Raw genomic sequence first — 16,116 nt, 5'->3', positions numbered from 1 at the left:
TACCTAGCAAACCCGTCACATTCAAGATATCGACTGTCAACTCCGCTGATAGTACTACACAGGGACAGGAAGTTGATTAAACCGTGAGTCCTATTCCCGGCGACGACGAAGTTAAGCTCAACAATGTTTGGACGATGAAGCAGTTGCCTATATCAACGCGTTCTGCTGCCACCGCTAGCGATATTCGACATATACCCTACTTGTCGGACATAAAGATTCCAGACGTTAACATCAATGAAGTCATGTTACTGATTGGTACGGATACACCGGAAGCCCATATTCCATTGGAGGTGCGCACCGGAAGTGATTGTGAGCCGTACGCAGTGAGAACGCGACTTGGGTGGGCAGTGCGTGGACCAATCCCTCGGACCAGCACTGAACAGAAAAAAAGCAGCAAATGTAAGAGAACCGGTGAACATTCATTTTGGCCAGTCCAGTGACGTAATACTACAACAACAACTTGAGCGTATGTGGACGTCCGACTTCAGCGACACATCCCATTACCAGAAAGATTCCATGTCAGTAGAAGACAAGAGGGCACTGGGTCTAATGGATTCTACACTATCATTTGTTAACGGTCACTACGAGATGGGACTTCCGTGGCGGCAGGATGACGCTAGTTTGCCGAATAATTTAACACTTGCGCATGCGCGCCTTCATCAACTGAAAAGGAAACTCTCTCGTGACAACGTGCTACATGAGATGTACACCAAGACAGTAACAAACTACATAGACAAAGGCTATGCCAAAGAAGTGACTAATGAAGGCTCAAACTCGAAAAGAATATGGTACTTGCCTCACCATCCTGTGACGAACGTGAATAAACCCGGAAAGGTTCGTGTTGTATTTGATTGTGCCGCGAAATATAAGGATATTTCACTTAATAGCCAGCTTATACAAGGTCCCGATATGATGAACAGCCTCGTAGGCGTACTTACCCGATTTCGACAGGAACAAATAGCTATCTCCGCTGATATAGAGGCGATGTTTCACCAGGTTCGTGTGTGTGAGAAGGACTGTGACGCACTTCGCTTTCTATGGTGGCCTGGCGGGAACATGTCCAAGACACCTAAGACGTACTGTATGCGGGTTCATTTGTTTGGCGCTACTTCCTCCCCTAGCTGTGCGGCGTATGCACTGAAGAAAACAGCCAGTGATAACGCAGATAAATTTGAAGCCGAGGTTATATCGACAGTTGACAGGAACTTCTACGTTGATGATTGTTTGAAGTCTGTCCCATCTGTGAAGGAAGCAGTGAACCTTGCAGCAGATTTACAGTCTCTGATGCGGTTGGGTGGTTTCCGACTCGCAAAATGGATAAGTAACAGTCGGACGGTACTCAACACGATTCCGGATTCAGAACGTGCACCGACGGTTGTTAGTCTCGACTCTGGGGACGTACTACCCTGTGACCGTGCATTGGGCGTCAACTGGAATGTTAAAAACGATACTATTACATTCAAAATCAAAGTTGCAGATAAACCCTTGACGAGACGTGGTATACTTTCCATAGTTAGTGCGATATTTGATCCACTTGGATTTGTATCACCAGTAACATTACGCGCGAAGGCGATTGTGCAAAACCTGTGCAGACAGAAGATAGGCTGGGATGAAGAAGTTCCACAGAAAGAACGTGACGAGTGGCAACGATGGATAGCCAACCTACCTCATTTGGAACACTTGAGTATTAATCGTTGTTTCCGTCCTAGTCACTTCGGCAAATTGAAGAACGTACAGCTGCACGTGTTAAGTGATGGTTCTGAGACAGGCTACGGCGCATGCGCATACTTACGATTGACTGATCAACACAATAATATTGCCTGCAAGCTGGTAGTTGGGAAGTCAAGATTAGCACCGATAAAGCAAGCATCTATTACACGGTTACAGTTATGTGGCGATGTTGTGGCGTGCCGTCTTTATGCCGTGATGTCAGTGGAATTGGACCTAAAGGTCGATCAAGCCATCTTTTGGACGGATTCCATGATACTTCTTGGATACATTAACAACACTACTCGAAGGTTCAAGACATTTGTTGGTAACAGAATAAGTTACATTCACGAAACGACACGTCCAGAGCAGTGGCGGTATGTAGACTCGGGTTCGAACCCGGCCGATATAGCTTCTAGGGGAATTGACCCGAGTGATATGGATGGCATCAGCACTTGGCTAAACGGACCAGAATTCATTCTTCACGACGAATCGAGTTGGCCTCGATTACCTAATGAGCCAGAATTAGTATACGGCGATTCTGAAATCAAGAATGATGTTGCAGTTAACGTGACGGCTTTGAATACAGAACATGATTTACATGTAAATAATTTCATCAGGCACTACTCTGATTGGACTAGGCTACGGAGAGCGGTTGCGTGGTTACTGAGGTTCATGAAGTACTGCAGACGACATCACCTGACTCCAGACGAACAACAAGAACAACGCGATCTAAGTGCATCCGAGTTACTAAACGTCTCTCATGCCATACTGCGACATATACAGAATACCTATTTTAAACAGGAAATAGAAGATATACGTAAAGGACAGCCTGTTAAGAAGGACAGTCGATTAGTAACGTTAAACCCCGTATTAGTAAACAAACTCATCCGAATGTATGGAAGACAGAACAACACCGATTATAACACGTGTCCAGTTATCCTCCCGCACGATGATCACGTGACACAGCTTATTATCCGTTATTTCCATCAGAACAACGGTCATGTGGGAAGTCAGCAAGTACTTGCAGAAACAAGGGCATATTACTGGATATTACGTGGTCCCAGCGCTGTAAAGAAAGTTATTGGAAGATGTTTCGTCTGTAAACGACAACACAGTCCTCCACTTACCCAGCAGATGGCGCCATTGATCAAAGGACAGACGACACCTGACAAGCCGCCATTTACGTTTGTGGGTGTAGATTACTTCGGTCCCTTGATGGTGAAGTATGGACGATCATGCTCGAAGAGATATGGTTGTCTGTTTACTTGTTTAAACACCAGAGCAGTCCACATCGAGGTGACACACAGTCTGACAACAGATTCATTTATGGCGGCCTATCAAAGATTCTCAAGCCGGCGAAGATATCCAGAGAAGATCTATAGCGACAATGGGACAAATTTAGTGAGCGGAGACAAAGAACTAAAGAAGTCTATAGATGAGTGGAACCAGTCCAAGATTGGACGAATCATGGTGCAGCATGCTGTAGAATGGCACTTCAACCCACCGCATGCCAGTCACACTGGGGTGCTTGGGAAAGAATGATTAGGTCTACGCGCACCATACTCAAAGCTCTTGCGAGAGAACAACTACTTACAGACGAGAAATTATTGACCCTGATAGCTGAGACAGAAAGAATACTCAACGACAGACCGATAACTCCTGTAAGCAGCGACCCAAGAGATCCGCCTGCATTGACACCAAATATGCTTCTTTTAATGAAGTCTAATACTAGTATTCCGAGTGGAATTTTCAAGAAGGAAGACGGTTACAGCAAGAGGTGGTGGAGACAGATCCAATACCTAGCAGACACATTCTGGAAGAGGTGGTTTAAGAGTATTTGCCTACCCTGCAAACTCGACAGAAGTGGCAGAGAGAAACACGTGACGTACAAGTCAATGACTTGGTGCTCCTGGTGGAAGACAAAGTACCGAGAGGGCAGTGGCCGCTTGGCAGAGTTACCGAAATCATTGAGGGTAGGGATGGGCATATACGTAAATGTAAGGTTCAATCTAGGAACTCGAGCTGCGTGAGACCAATTATGAAGTTATGTCTGTTAGAAGCTCAGAGTGATTAATGTATATATGTATAAACGTGAATTCTAATTCATTGAATGAACATTATACAGGTACTTTAATTATTGTTTGTAATTTATACAAGCTGTTAAGCTTTAAAATATTGAATATTATGAACACATTGTTGAAGGGTATGCAAGTATCTTTAATACACGTGAAAAGTGATGAAATTAAGACATTTCATTGAGGGCACTGTAAGAATCATTTAAATGTTGATTCTTAAATTAATTTGTTATTTAACATCGCTTGTTAAAACTAGTAAAGTTAATAGTTAATCCAGCAGACGTCATTTTTGGCGCTTTTTGTTAACGTCGCGTCGTGCGCATTTTGCGCGACGCCCGTTACGTTAGTTGTTTATACCGTATGTCAACGTTTGAATTACTTCCGTTAAGAAGCGGCGCATTGCCATGAAAAATAATATTAAAGGTTTCGACGCTTAAGACATCATAGTCGGTATGCAACTTATATTTAATTGTTATAAATACATTTGGGCTATTTCCTAAAATAATTAAGTAATTATTTTAAGCAATGTTGTCATTGCATTGTGCGTTTATGATATTGTACATTATTATAATTTCGTACATGTATATGTTTTTTATGTTTCGAGCGTATAATAAATAATGTCACATACATTGTTTCAGAGAATCGCTCGCCCACATGTGTTGGAATTTCATGCTATGAGCGTAGAAAATAAATATATAAAAGAGCGCATCTACTCGTCTAGTTCTGTTTATCCGAAACCCTTAACACGCGTGCTTCTTTCTGAGATATTTGCCCATAAAAATCAAATACCTCGATGGTTCCACTTTGTTCTTTACAGTATATTTCTCGATTCAAAAATCGTTATTTTATGACATATATAATGTTACGTTTCTATAATAAAACAAAATCGGAACCAAACATCGTTATTTGTATTTGAAACGCCCTGACGTCTTTCCTGTTTACGGACATTAATTTCTCGCGCTTTAAATGCACGAAAGAAAAATTCGCTGAACAGGAACTCATTTGTTTAATTTCGTTTTATTGTTGTTTGTTGAAAATGGCATGCAAGAAAAAGATTCTATCACGGATTGGAATATCTGGCTCTGTGGTAATTGTTTATTGTAACTCGACTGGAATATCTGGGTCTCTGGTAACTGTTTATTGTAACTCGACTGGAATATCTGGGTCTCTGGTAACTGTTAATTGTAACTCGACTGGAATATCTGGCTCTCTGATAACTGTTTATTGTAACTCGACTGGAATATATGGCTCTCTGGTAACTTTTTATTGTAACTCGACTGGAATATCTGGCTCTCTGGTAACTGTTTATAGTAACTCAACAGAAGCTCGTTGTCGCGCCGGATATTCCCATCCGCACCTACAACCAGAAAAGGAAATGTAATTTTGAAATTTTGGTAGTATTACTTTTCATGTCATCAGACTATCGTCGTGTTATGCGTATATCAAGCCGCGAATAAATAAATGATTCCCTATTTTAAACATGTCATGTTAAAATTGCATATCACCAACCCGACTGTTGCCCTATTAATTATAAATCATAAAGTTGTTCAAGCTTGAGCGTGGAAGATTAGTTGGCCATGTTTTTGAAAGTAGACTGTGTTTATTATAATATTTTTATAAAAAAAAATATTTTCTACCTGAGCTGGCCTGCATCTCATAGATCTATATACAATTTATTTAGAGTGTGGCTGTGCTATTCCATTAAATGACAGTGTATTTATCCGAAGTTATTAGAGTTTGAAATACAAATATAGATTACTTTGAAGATAAAAATGAAATTGATGCGTGAGTGTATCAATTATATCATTTGGAAAATGAGATTTTTATTTTCTGCATGATTAATTAAGTTGATAACCCAAAACATTTAACACATTTTAGAATCCTTTAATGAAAACGTTATTTACTTTCATAATACATGATATGTTTGCTATTCATGTGCTCAGATACAATGTAATAGGATGTTTGGCGTTTTATAATTGTAAAACTTACTTCATAGTTAACGTAGGGCACTGAAGCATTGGGTGCCACACACTGCACTTTCTTCTCTTTTTGCCTTTGTTATTGATTATCGGTTCATATTGTTTTAATATTCTATCATGGAATCACATGCCGTTTTCGCCAAACCCTGTTTGAATACAAGAATGCACTATGTATCATGTTTACGTATAATATTAAAGTTTCTTGGCATTGCATAGATACCGCAGATTCTTTTAGATGTTCGCACGAACTGAATGTCCTGTCTGAAGGTAGCAGATGCCAGTTTTTGGACTTTTCGCAAGCCGGCCGGAGACCGTCTTCCTTAGCAGAAATCAACTACACAATGAGATTTGAAAGAAATAAAACATATAGTTATCATGTATTTGTATGCTTTCTTAAAATCCAATAGAAATGTTTGCCATTTATAAGACTCTGTAGTCCATAGGTAGCTAATAGTGAAACATAGGTTCGCGAAAATATGCACAAATTTTCCAAACTATTGCCATATTTGGCCGTGTGGCAAAATATTAGGGGAAAAGCAGGAGTCCAACAATGCACAGTGCCTTGAATATAAGCCTCTCATGTACCTCTCATGTACCTATTCTGCATAACAAAACTATCTGTCAACCGATTACCTTTTTCAGTAATCCTTATTGAATTAGGCCTCTGTTGTTTTGTCATTTGCACATAGAGCCAGCAATCAACAATTTCGCAGTTTCGCATCTGACCAACTTCAGGACACTAATTCCGTTCAGGTCGGCTGAATACTTATCAGAAAGTTTTTAAATGTCCATTACACAGCACCAAAGCACACGATCCGCATTGAATATCATTTTGAATGAAAACAAGGCTTTCAGTTTTGACACTTATCTATATTTTAAGATTTTGACCCCGGCCATCTAAGGCTGGAAACTACCAACTGCTACCGAATGATATAACAGATGACTTGTCAATTTATGTTAACAGCGATTTTTAACCTAAACCCTCTACACTCAAAGGAAACAACCTGTTTATAGAGTGAAATTGTTAAGTGGGCACCGTTTGTCAATCCTTATCATATCTGAATGGAAAGGGTGTATACCAGTGTTTAAACAGAGCCATGCATCTAACAGTCGTTAAACTGTTTTCTTTGATTTTCTCGTATCTATATCTATTTGTCACATGCCTTGTCACATATATGTAGGCAGCAAAGATCGTTCCCTTTCTATCAGTAACGTCATCAGCATATTTCACCTTTTCTTACAGAAAAATGGCCTGTAAGTTGATACTTACTAAAGAAAATGTCACAATTTCCCAGATGTATTTGTATGTTTCAAGTAAATAGATTTACCTTTTCTATACGTCTGTATATCTAACAATGTTTTGTGCAACTTTGCTCACGTCATCGGAACTTTTATTTTTATATCACTGTGTGCATAGCTCATAAACAGACTATTATGATAATGTATGATGCTGGAAACTTCATTTGATCTTTCCCCGCATGGGGTTACACTTCACAGGGTTTAGAAAGAAAATACTGTGATTAAACCACTTTGTGGGCGGTATGACAAGTCTGAGTTTGTTGGTGCTTTTCTTTTTCACATCAAATGTTTAAACTTCCTAAAAGCTTAATACTTGTATCTGGCATTCGTTTTGATAACGTATTATACAACAGCTGTTGATTTTTAAACACTTTTAAGTAAGTTAATAGGAGTTAAAAGATGACATATAGTATCACTACAACAACAACAAAAACAACAACAGTGAGTTCAGCCCCACTCTCTTCGTTTTCTTTTTTTATTATTTCTTTCGCGTTTGGCGGATGTAATATATGGCGATAAAGTCAGATCCACTAAAACCCGTGGCGGTCATAATGTCCTTGGCGGTTTTATATCACGGATAGTGCAAAACACGGTTACCTTTCAGAATATACCAAGCAAAAGCCAGTTTGTAAACATTACTATTAGTGATCTTGGAATTGTTCTGTTCTAAGGACAAAATTGTCTGAAGGTGACTTTATGAATTAGATTTAGAGGGGTGGTACATGCCTGTTTATACTTAGTCAGTTTCTAACATCTTTTATGATCGGTGAAGGATCTATAACAATTACAGTAAAACCTTTCGAAGACAATCTTCATTTGGACAGTGAGACATATAATTAACAGCCTCAATGGTGCTACTAAAGAAAATGCCTGTTATATACTTGGGCCTTGCTTGTCAATAACTATCTTAGGATAGTTATTTCTAAGCCGAAATAAAATAGTGATCAATAATTTTAAAGATGCTCAATCACTGACAAAACAGTAAATGTGTCTTTAAAACGGTCCTCGTTACGCCCTCATACTAATCATGCTAATTAGAACTGAAGACAGGTATATTGATAACTGCTACATGAGCACAATCCGAGTAGGACAACTGTAAAAAAAATGTTACACGTGCTACATAATCTTGACAGAAAAATGCCAGGTTAATGATAAGAGTCATTCAACAGAATTCCGTTCATTGTATGTTGACTTACCTGTTGTAATCTTATCTTTGATATATAATTGATAACCCCCCTCCAATTATTTAGCATTTCATTGTATGTTGACTTACCCTCCAATTATTTAGCATTTCATTGTATGTTGACTTACCTGTTGTAATCTTATCTTTGAACAACCTGTTTATAGAGTGAAATTGTTAAGTGGGCACCGTTTGTCAATCCTTATCATATCTGAATGGAAAGGGTGTATACCAGTGTTTAAACAGAGCCATGCATCTAACAGTCGTTAAACTGTTTTCTTTGATTTTCTCGTATCTATATCTATTTGTCACATGCCTTGTCACATATATGTAGGCAGCAAAGATCGTTCCCTTTCTATCAGTAACGTCATCAGCATATTTCACCTTTTCTTACAGAAAAATGGCCTGTAAGTTGATACTTACTAAAGAAAATGTCACAATTTCCCAGATGTATTTGTATGTTTCAAGTAAATAGATTTACCTTTTCTATACGTCTGTATATCTAACAATGTTTTGTGCAACTTTGCTCACGTCATCGGAACTTTTATTTTTATATCACTGTGTGCATAGCTCATAAACAGACTATTATGATAATGTATGATGCTGGAAACTTCATTTGATCTTTCCCCGCATGGGGTTACACTTCACAGGGTTTAGAAAGAAAATACTGTGATTAAACCACTTTGTGGGCGGTATGACAAGTCTGAGTTTGTTGGTGCTTTTCTTTTTCACATCAAATGTTTAAACTTCCTAAAAGCTTAATACTTGTATCTGGCATTCGTTTTGATAACGTATTATACAACAGCTGTTGATTTTTAAACACTTTTAAGTAAGTTAATAGGAGTTAAAAGATGACATATAGTATCACTACAACAACAACAAAAACAACAACAGTGAGTTCAGCCCCACTCTCTTCGTTTCTTTTTTTTATTATTTCTTTCGCGTTTGGCGGATGTAATATATGGCGATAAAGTCAGATCCACTAAAACCCGTGGCGGTCATAATGTCCTTGGCGGTTTTATATCACGGATAGTGCAAAACACGTTACCTTTCAGAATATACCAAGCAAAAGCCAGTTTGTAAACATTACTATTAGTGATCTTGGAATTGTTCTGTTCTAAGGACAAAATTGTCTGAAGGTGACTTTATGAATTAGATTTAGAGGGGTGGTACATGCCTGTTTATACTTAGTCAGTTTCTAACATCTTTTATGATCGGTGAAGGATCTATAACAATTACAGTAAAACCTTTCGAAGACAATCTTCATTTGGACAGTGAGACATATAATTAACAGCCTCAATGGTGCTACTAAAGAAAATGCCTGTTATATACTTGGGCCTTGCTTGTCAATAACTATCTTAGGATAGTTATTTCTAAGCCGAAATAAAATAGTGATCAATAATTTTAAAGATGCTCAATCACTGACAAAACAGTAAATGTGTCTTTAAAACGGTCCTCGTTACGCCCTCATACTAATCATGCTAATTAGAACTGAAGACAGGTATATTGATAACTGCTACATGAGCACAATCCGAGTAGGACAACTGTAAAAAAAATGTTACACGTGCTACATAATCTTGACAGAAAAATGCCAGGTTAATGATAAGAGTCATTCAACAGAATTCCGTTCATTGTATGTTGACTTACCTGTTGTAATCTTATCTTTGATATATAATTGATAACCCCCCTCCAATTATTTAGCATTTCATTGTATGTTGACTTACCCTCCAATTATTTAGCATTTCATTGTATGTTGACTTACCTGTTGTAATCTTATCTTTGAACAACCTGTTTATAGAGTGAAATTGTTAAGTGGGCACCGTTTGTCAATCCTTATCATATCTGAATGGAAAGGGTGTATACCAGTGTTTAAACAGAGCCATGCATCTAACAGTCGTTAAACTGTTTTCTTTGATTTTCTCGTATCTATATCTATTTGTCACATGCCTTGTCACATATATGTAGGCAGCAAAGATCGTTCCCTTTCTATCAGTAACGTCATCAGCATATTTCACCTTTTCTTACAGAAAAATGGCCTGTAAGTTGATACTTACTAAAGAAAATGTCACAATTTCCCAGATGTATTTGTATGTTTCAAGTAAATAGATTTACCTTTTCTATACGTCTGTATATCTAACAATGTTTTGTGCAACTTTGCTCACGTCATCGGAACTTTTATTTTTATATCACTGTGTGCATAGCTCATAAACAGACTATTATGATAATGTATGATGCTGGAAACTTCATTTGATCTTTCCCCGCATGGGGTTACACTTCACAGGGTTTAGAAAGAAAATACTGTGATTAAACCACTTTGTGGGCGGTATGACAAGTCTGAGTTTGTTGGTGCTTTTCTTTTTCACATCAAATGTTTAAACTTCCTAAAAGCTTAATACTTGTATCTGGCATTCGTTTTGATAACGTATTATACAACAGCTGTTGATTTTTAAACACTTTTAAGTAAGTTAATAGGAGTTAAAAGATGACATATAGTATCACTACAACAACAACAAAAACAACAACAGTGAGTTCAGCCCCACTCTCTTCGTTTCTTTTTTTTATTATTTCTTTCGCGTTTGGCGGATGTAATATATGGCGATAAAGTCAGATCCACTAAAACCCGTGGCGGTCATAATGTCCTTGGCGGTTTTATATCACGGATAGTGCAAAACACGGTTACCTTTCAGAATATACCAAGCAAAAGCCAGTTTGTAAACATTACTATTAGTGATCTTGGAATTGTTCTGTTCTAAGGACAAAATTGTCTGAAGGTGACTTTATGAATTAGATTTAGAGGGGTGGTACATGCCTGTTTATACTTAGTCAGTTTCTAACATCTTTTATGATCGGTGAAGGATCTATAACAATTACAGTAAAACCTTTCGAAGACAATCTTCATTTGGACAGTGAGACATATAATTAACAGCCTCAATGGTGCTACTAAAGAAAATGCCTGTTATATACTTGGGCCTTGCTTGTCAATAACTATCTTAGGATAGTTATTTCTAAGCCGAAATAAAATAGTGATCAATAATTTTAAAGATGCTCAATCACTGACAAAACAGTAAATGTGTCTTTAAAACGGTCCTCGTTACGCCCTCATACTAATCATGCTAATTAGAACTGAAGACAGGTATATTGATAACTGCTACATGAGCACAATCCGAGTAGGACAACTGTAAAAAAAATGTTACACGTGCTACATAATCTTGACAGAAAAATGCCAGGTTAATGATAAGAGTCATTCAACAGAATTCCGTTCATTGTATGTTGACTTACCTGTTGTAATCTTATCTTTGATATATAATTGATAACCCCCCTCCAATTATTTAGCATTTCATTGTATGTTGACTTACCCTCCAATTATTTAGCATTTCATTGTATGTTGACTTACCTGTTGTAATCTTATCTTTGATATATAATTGATAACCCCCCCCCCCCCCCCCCAATTATTTAGCATTTTTAAAGACGGGAGTGGCCTTCGGAAACTATTACATATTGGCAAGTAGGTTAGTGTTTTATTATTAACATGAAGTGTTTCATACGCAGTCACTTAGGGCGCGCGAAATTCATCCTTTACCAGTACAGATACAAAGCCACGTGAAACCCCTATTCCTGTCCCAGAGTATATATATATATATAGTAGAGAGAATTTATACGAACTAAATCACCACCACAATATACCAGACCAATTACGGTAAAGCGCCTAGCAGTAAAACGAACACGCATATGCCACAGCAACTCCACTAACCCAGTAAGATTAGTTTCAATGCTGCTTTATATACGAGCCCGAATTGTACTACACATTCGTACTGGTTCACCATTTGCATATATAAACTCAAATCTCTGTTTTCATGTCTCATAAATCAGTAGTGACATTTTAGTCTTTTTAACTGATTGGGACCAGAGAAGCTATATTTTCTCTCTCTGAAAGTAAACTGGATCGCGTGGATACGTTGAATATATATAGATATAATTTGTATTAAGGGATATAACTATATTCAGAACAGTTGACTTTCCCATACGTGAGATCCGCTAGGATACAAGTTCGCATTATAAACTATTATATAGTTGAGAGAATTTATACGAACTAAATCACCACCACAATATACCAGACCAATTACGGCAAAGCGCCTAGCAGTACAAACGAACACGCATATGCCACAGCATATATAGATAGATAGAGAGAGAGAGAGAGAGAGAGAGAGAGAGAGAGAGAGAGAGAGAGAGAGAGAGATACTTAGATTCATTTACCTTAGCCCAGCTTTTTCTGAAGAGACAACCGGGTTCGTTAACGTGTGCGGCGCAGAGCAACAATACACAATTTTCTGACCTACTCAAGTATATTATTACATGGAACTAAATTGAAAAGCATTTCGGATACCCAGTGACTAGACCAAGAATCGAAACCCGGTCTCTAGGACTAAGAAATATATAACAAGTTTGCAAAATAAAAGAAATCGTTTAAAGGCTTGTTTGTAGAACATTGAAAATGTACACATAACAGATCTTACGTTCAAAATACTTCAAAGTACATGACAGAAAATACTGTTCATACATACCTACGAACTGTACAATGCAATTAGCGGTATGATATAGTAAAGTATTTCTTACAAATAATTGTGAACATTTACAAGTTAAATTTATAAAAGTTTGATTCTACATGAATTAACTTTCGTATTGAAGACACATGAGGTTAATTCATAAGCATAACATATTTTTGTGATCCTGGTCCGATCGGGTTTGATCCAGTGATCAGAAGTATACGCTTACCCGTTGATACCTTAATTTCTATAAACTTCCCCACTCATTAAAAGGATTAAGTTGCGGGGAGTAATGCTAATAAGCCGTATGCCTTTAAGTAAAATGAGTATAAGTTTTGTCTCTATTTTTTATGAATATCTGATACTCGTTTTGTTCTGGTGACAAATTCATGTTTTCTATGAAACAGTGGTTATTGCCATGTCATGAAACTCATTCAATTTTTTTTTTGTTTTATTACTTTCATTTACATCAAAATTTCAGTCAGTGTGAAATTTCAAACTTAAAAGAGATTTGTTGAAAACCCAAACACCTCATTTGAGCCGTGCCATGGGAAAACCAACATAGTGGGTATGCGACCAGCATGGATCCAGACCAGCCTGCGCATCCGCGCAGTCTGGTCAGGATCCATGCTGTTCGCTAACAGTTTCTCCAATTCCAATAGGCTTTAAAAGCGAACAGCATGGAGCCTGACCAGACTGCGCGGATGCGCAGGCTGGTCTGGATCCATGCTGGTCGCATACCCACTATGTTGGTTTTCCCATGGCGTGCCTCATTTAAATCATGTTCAAAGAAAACCGTGTTACATTTACGAAATTTAATCATTATTACATCTCGTCAGTAACTTTTTGCGATGTTTTAACAAAGTTTTTTACTTTTAAAAGAGTTTAAAAAGTGACAAAATACACCATTATACAAATTTTGATTACAATTGAAGAAGAAAATGAAAAAAGAAAGCTGATTGACTATCACTTTCTTTAGCGGTTAACATATCCTTCAATGACGTTCATTTTGATAGTTTATTCTACTCTGTTTTAAGTTGATTGTGACGCAAGTTCTACGACGTATATTAATCACTCTTGAACGATGTGACCATTGTTAACAATATTTGACCGAGCGGATCATTATTCACCCTCACGACAATCAAATCAAACACGCCTTGGAAAATGTCTGCTTATGTAATTTAAGGATTATAATTTGACAACAAAACCTAAAAAGTATTCGCTCAAGTGTCGTAGTCTCTGTCGTATTTGAACGTATGGAACGGTTGGTGGCAAAACACCACTGCGGATATAAACAGGTTAATGGTGCATGAAACCTCACCTTTAAATCCCACCATGTTCAAAAGTTACAAAACAGTGTACCTGGCAAATCTATAAGAATATAATTATATACCACCAGTTCTATATAATGAATATGCTGCCTTTGGATCCCTGTAGTATATACCTTTGTGTAACATCTTTTAATAAATTAAAAAATATGTACTTTTAATTTGTGAGGGTTGCGGATACTTATGCTTTCTGTTTTTAATCAATATGCTTCATTCTGGTTGATATATGTTTATACTTTGCAAATGACTCCGCTTGTTGGTTTTATTGTAATTCAAGACAGATTTGTAACAAGATCTGTAACATATAATCTACAGCTGTATTCAATACGTAGTTTTTCTTATTAAAGTACAATGAGTTGCCAAAGCATATACCACACCTGTTTTTGAGTGCTGGCTAAATTTAAAAAGGCCGATAAAAACGCATGTTTATTAGAACTCATTTGTCCTTAAGCTATTTAAACCTAATGTTCAAACAAAAATCTGTAAAAAATTGTTTGGAAGCATAGAATGCAACAAGACTAATAATAGCAGACTGGGTTTGATCGAGTCTGTTTATGAGGGGTAAGCACCGGCATAAGCGGAACTCTACTACACATATGTTGAATGAACTCCATGATCCCAAAGGACCAGAAAATATAACAACACTAAATCCAAGTACGGGGAGACTTTTTACAGCCGCCACACGGCACTTGAGATTGCTGTTGTGATATTTAATAAAATCATGTTTTCCTTTTAGTTAACATTATATTTCGTCTTTAAAAACTACTGACGTCCAATTTATCGTTTGTTTATGAACATGCTTATTTTTATTGGAGCATTAATGTAGGTACCTTTAATATTTTTTGGATTTAACGTCGCACCGACACATGATAGGTCATATGGCGACTTTAATACTGGAGGAAGACCCCAGGTGCTCCTCCGTGCATTATTTCATCACAAGCGGGCACCTGGGTAGAACCACCGACCTTCCGTAAGCCAGCTGGATGGCTTCCTCACATGAAGAATTCAACGCCCCGAGTGAGGCTCGAACCCACATCGATGAGTGGCATGTGATTTGAAGTCACCGACCTTGACCACTCGGCCACGGAATATAACAATTTGTTTATGGCAATATGCAATTATAAACAATTATAAACGAATGGTATTTATTATCTTTAAGTCATTACAGCTCGATTACATCTATTGCAAACATTATTTGGTAATTAGTAGAAAATGTAACATTAACATTTGTGGCATATATTTTACTCCTTTTATCCGAGTTTCAGACACATTGTACAATAAACCCACCTACAGGACTGTTAACAATTGGCATTCTTAGAACCCCTGCCTCAGAAAGCATTTTATAATAACAGGTTCAAAAACACATATTTCAGAGTTAATTATCTTTCCAACGAAAATGATTTTAACAAAAGCAAAAGTGTATATAATTTGCAATGCCTTCTTATATTCGTTCGTACATTTCAAACTATATGACACAAGCTTTAATACTTGGTTGCAACAATTCACGGAATTTCATTGCGATTTAAATTCGTACAGGGGTAAATAAAAATCAAGGCATAAATTAAGGCATCACTGCCTTCGCTCATCACAGCAATGATCTCTTTAATTGAAATAAAGCAAACAACTTTTTTATTGTCTTATTGCTATCATCTGCTTAAAATCATATAATAAACACAAGCAATGTGCATTTTAATTGCAATGCTTTCTCTCATTTGTTCGTACATTTTCAACTACGCGACACAATATTTCTTCTTTTTAGTGCATTAGTTCATGGTTTCTCATAGTGATTCAAACTCGTACACGGGTAAATCAAGACATGAAGGTATCACTGTGTTTTCTCATCACAGCAACGATCTCTTTCACTGAAATAAAGCAATCAAATCAACTTTATTTCATTGTCTTATTGCTATCAACTGCTCAATATCGTATAAAAAAGGAAAGCAATGAAATTTCTATTATAGCACGGAAGTCCTTTGGGTATTATTTGACTGTGACTTTTCT

At 37.3% G+C, this 16,116-nt stretch overlaps 1 protein-coding gene across 1 annotated transcript; it reads left to right on the top strand.

The window, feature by feature from the left end:
* Nucleotides 1–468: 468 nt before the first annotated feature.
* On the top strand, nucleotides 469–3,252 carry LOC123561953 (uncharacterized). Its single transcript, XM_045354613.2, has one exon. The coding sequence runs from the start codon at nucleotides 469–471 to the stop codon at nucleotides 3,250–3,252; it is 2,784 nt and encodes a 927-aa protein (XP_045210548.2).
* Nucleotides 3,253–16,116: the final 12,864 nt, after the last annotated feature.

The sequence above is a fragment of the Mercenaria mercenaria genome, chromosome 2 (genome assembly GCF_021730395.1).
Source record: "Mercenaria mercenaria strain notata chromosome 2, MADL_Memer_1, whole genome shotgun sequence".
In the NCBI taxonomy this organism is placed as follows: Eukaryota; Metazoa; Mollusca; class Bivalvia; order Venerida; family Veneridae; genus Mercenaria; species Mercenaria mercenaria.
This window is presented reverse-complemented; position numbering and strand designations above follow the sequence as displayed.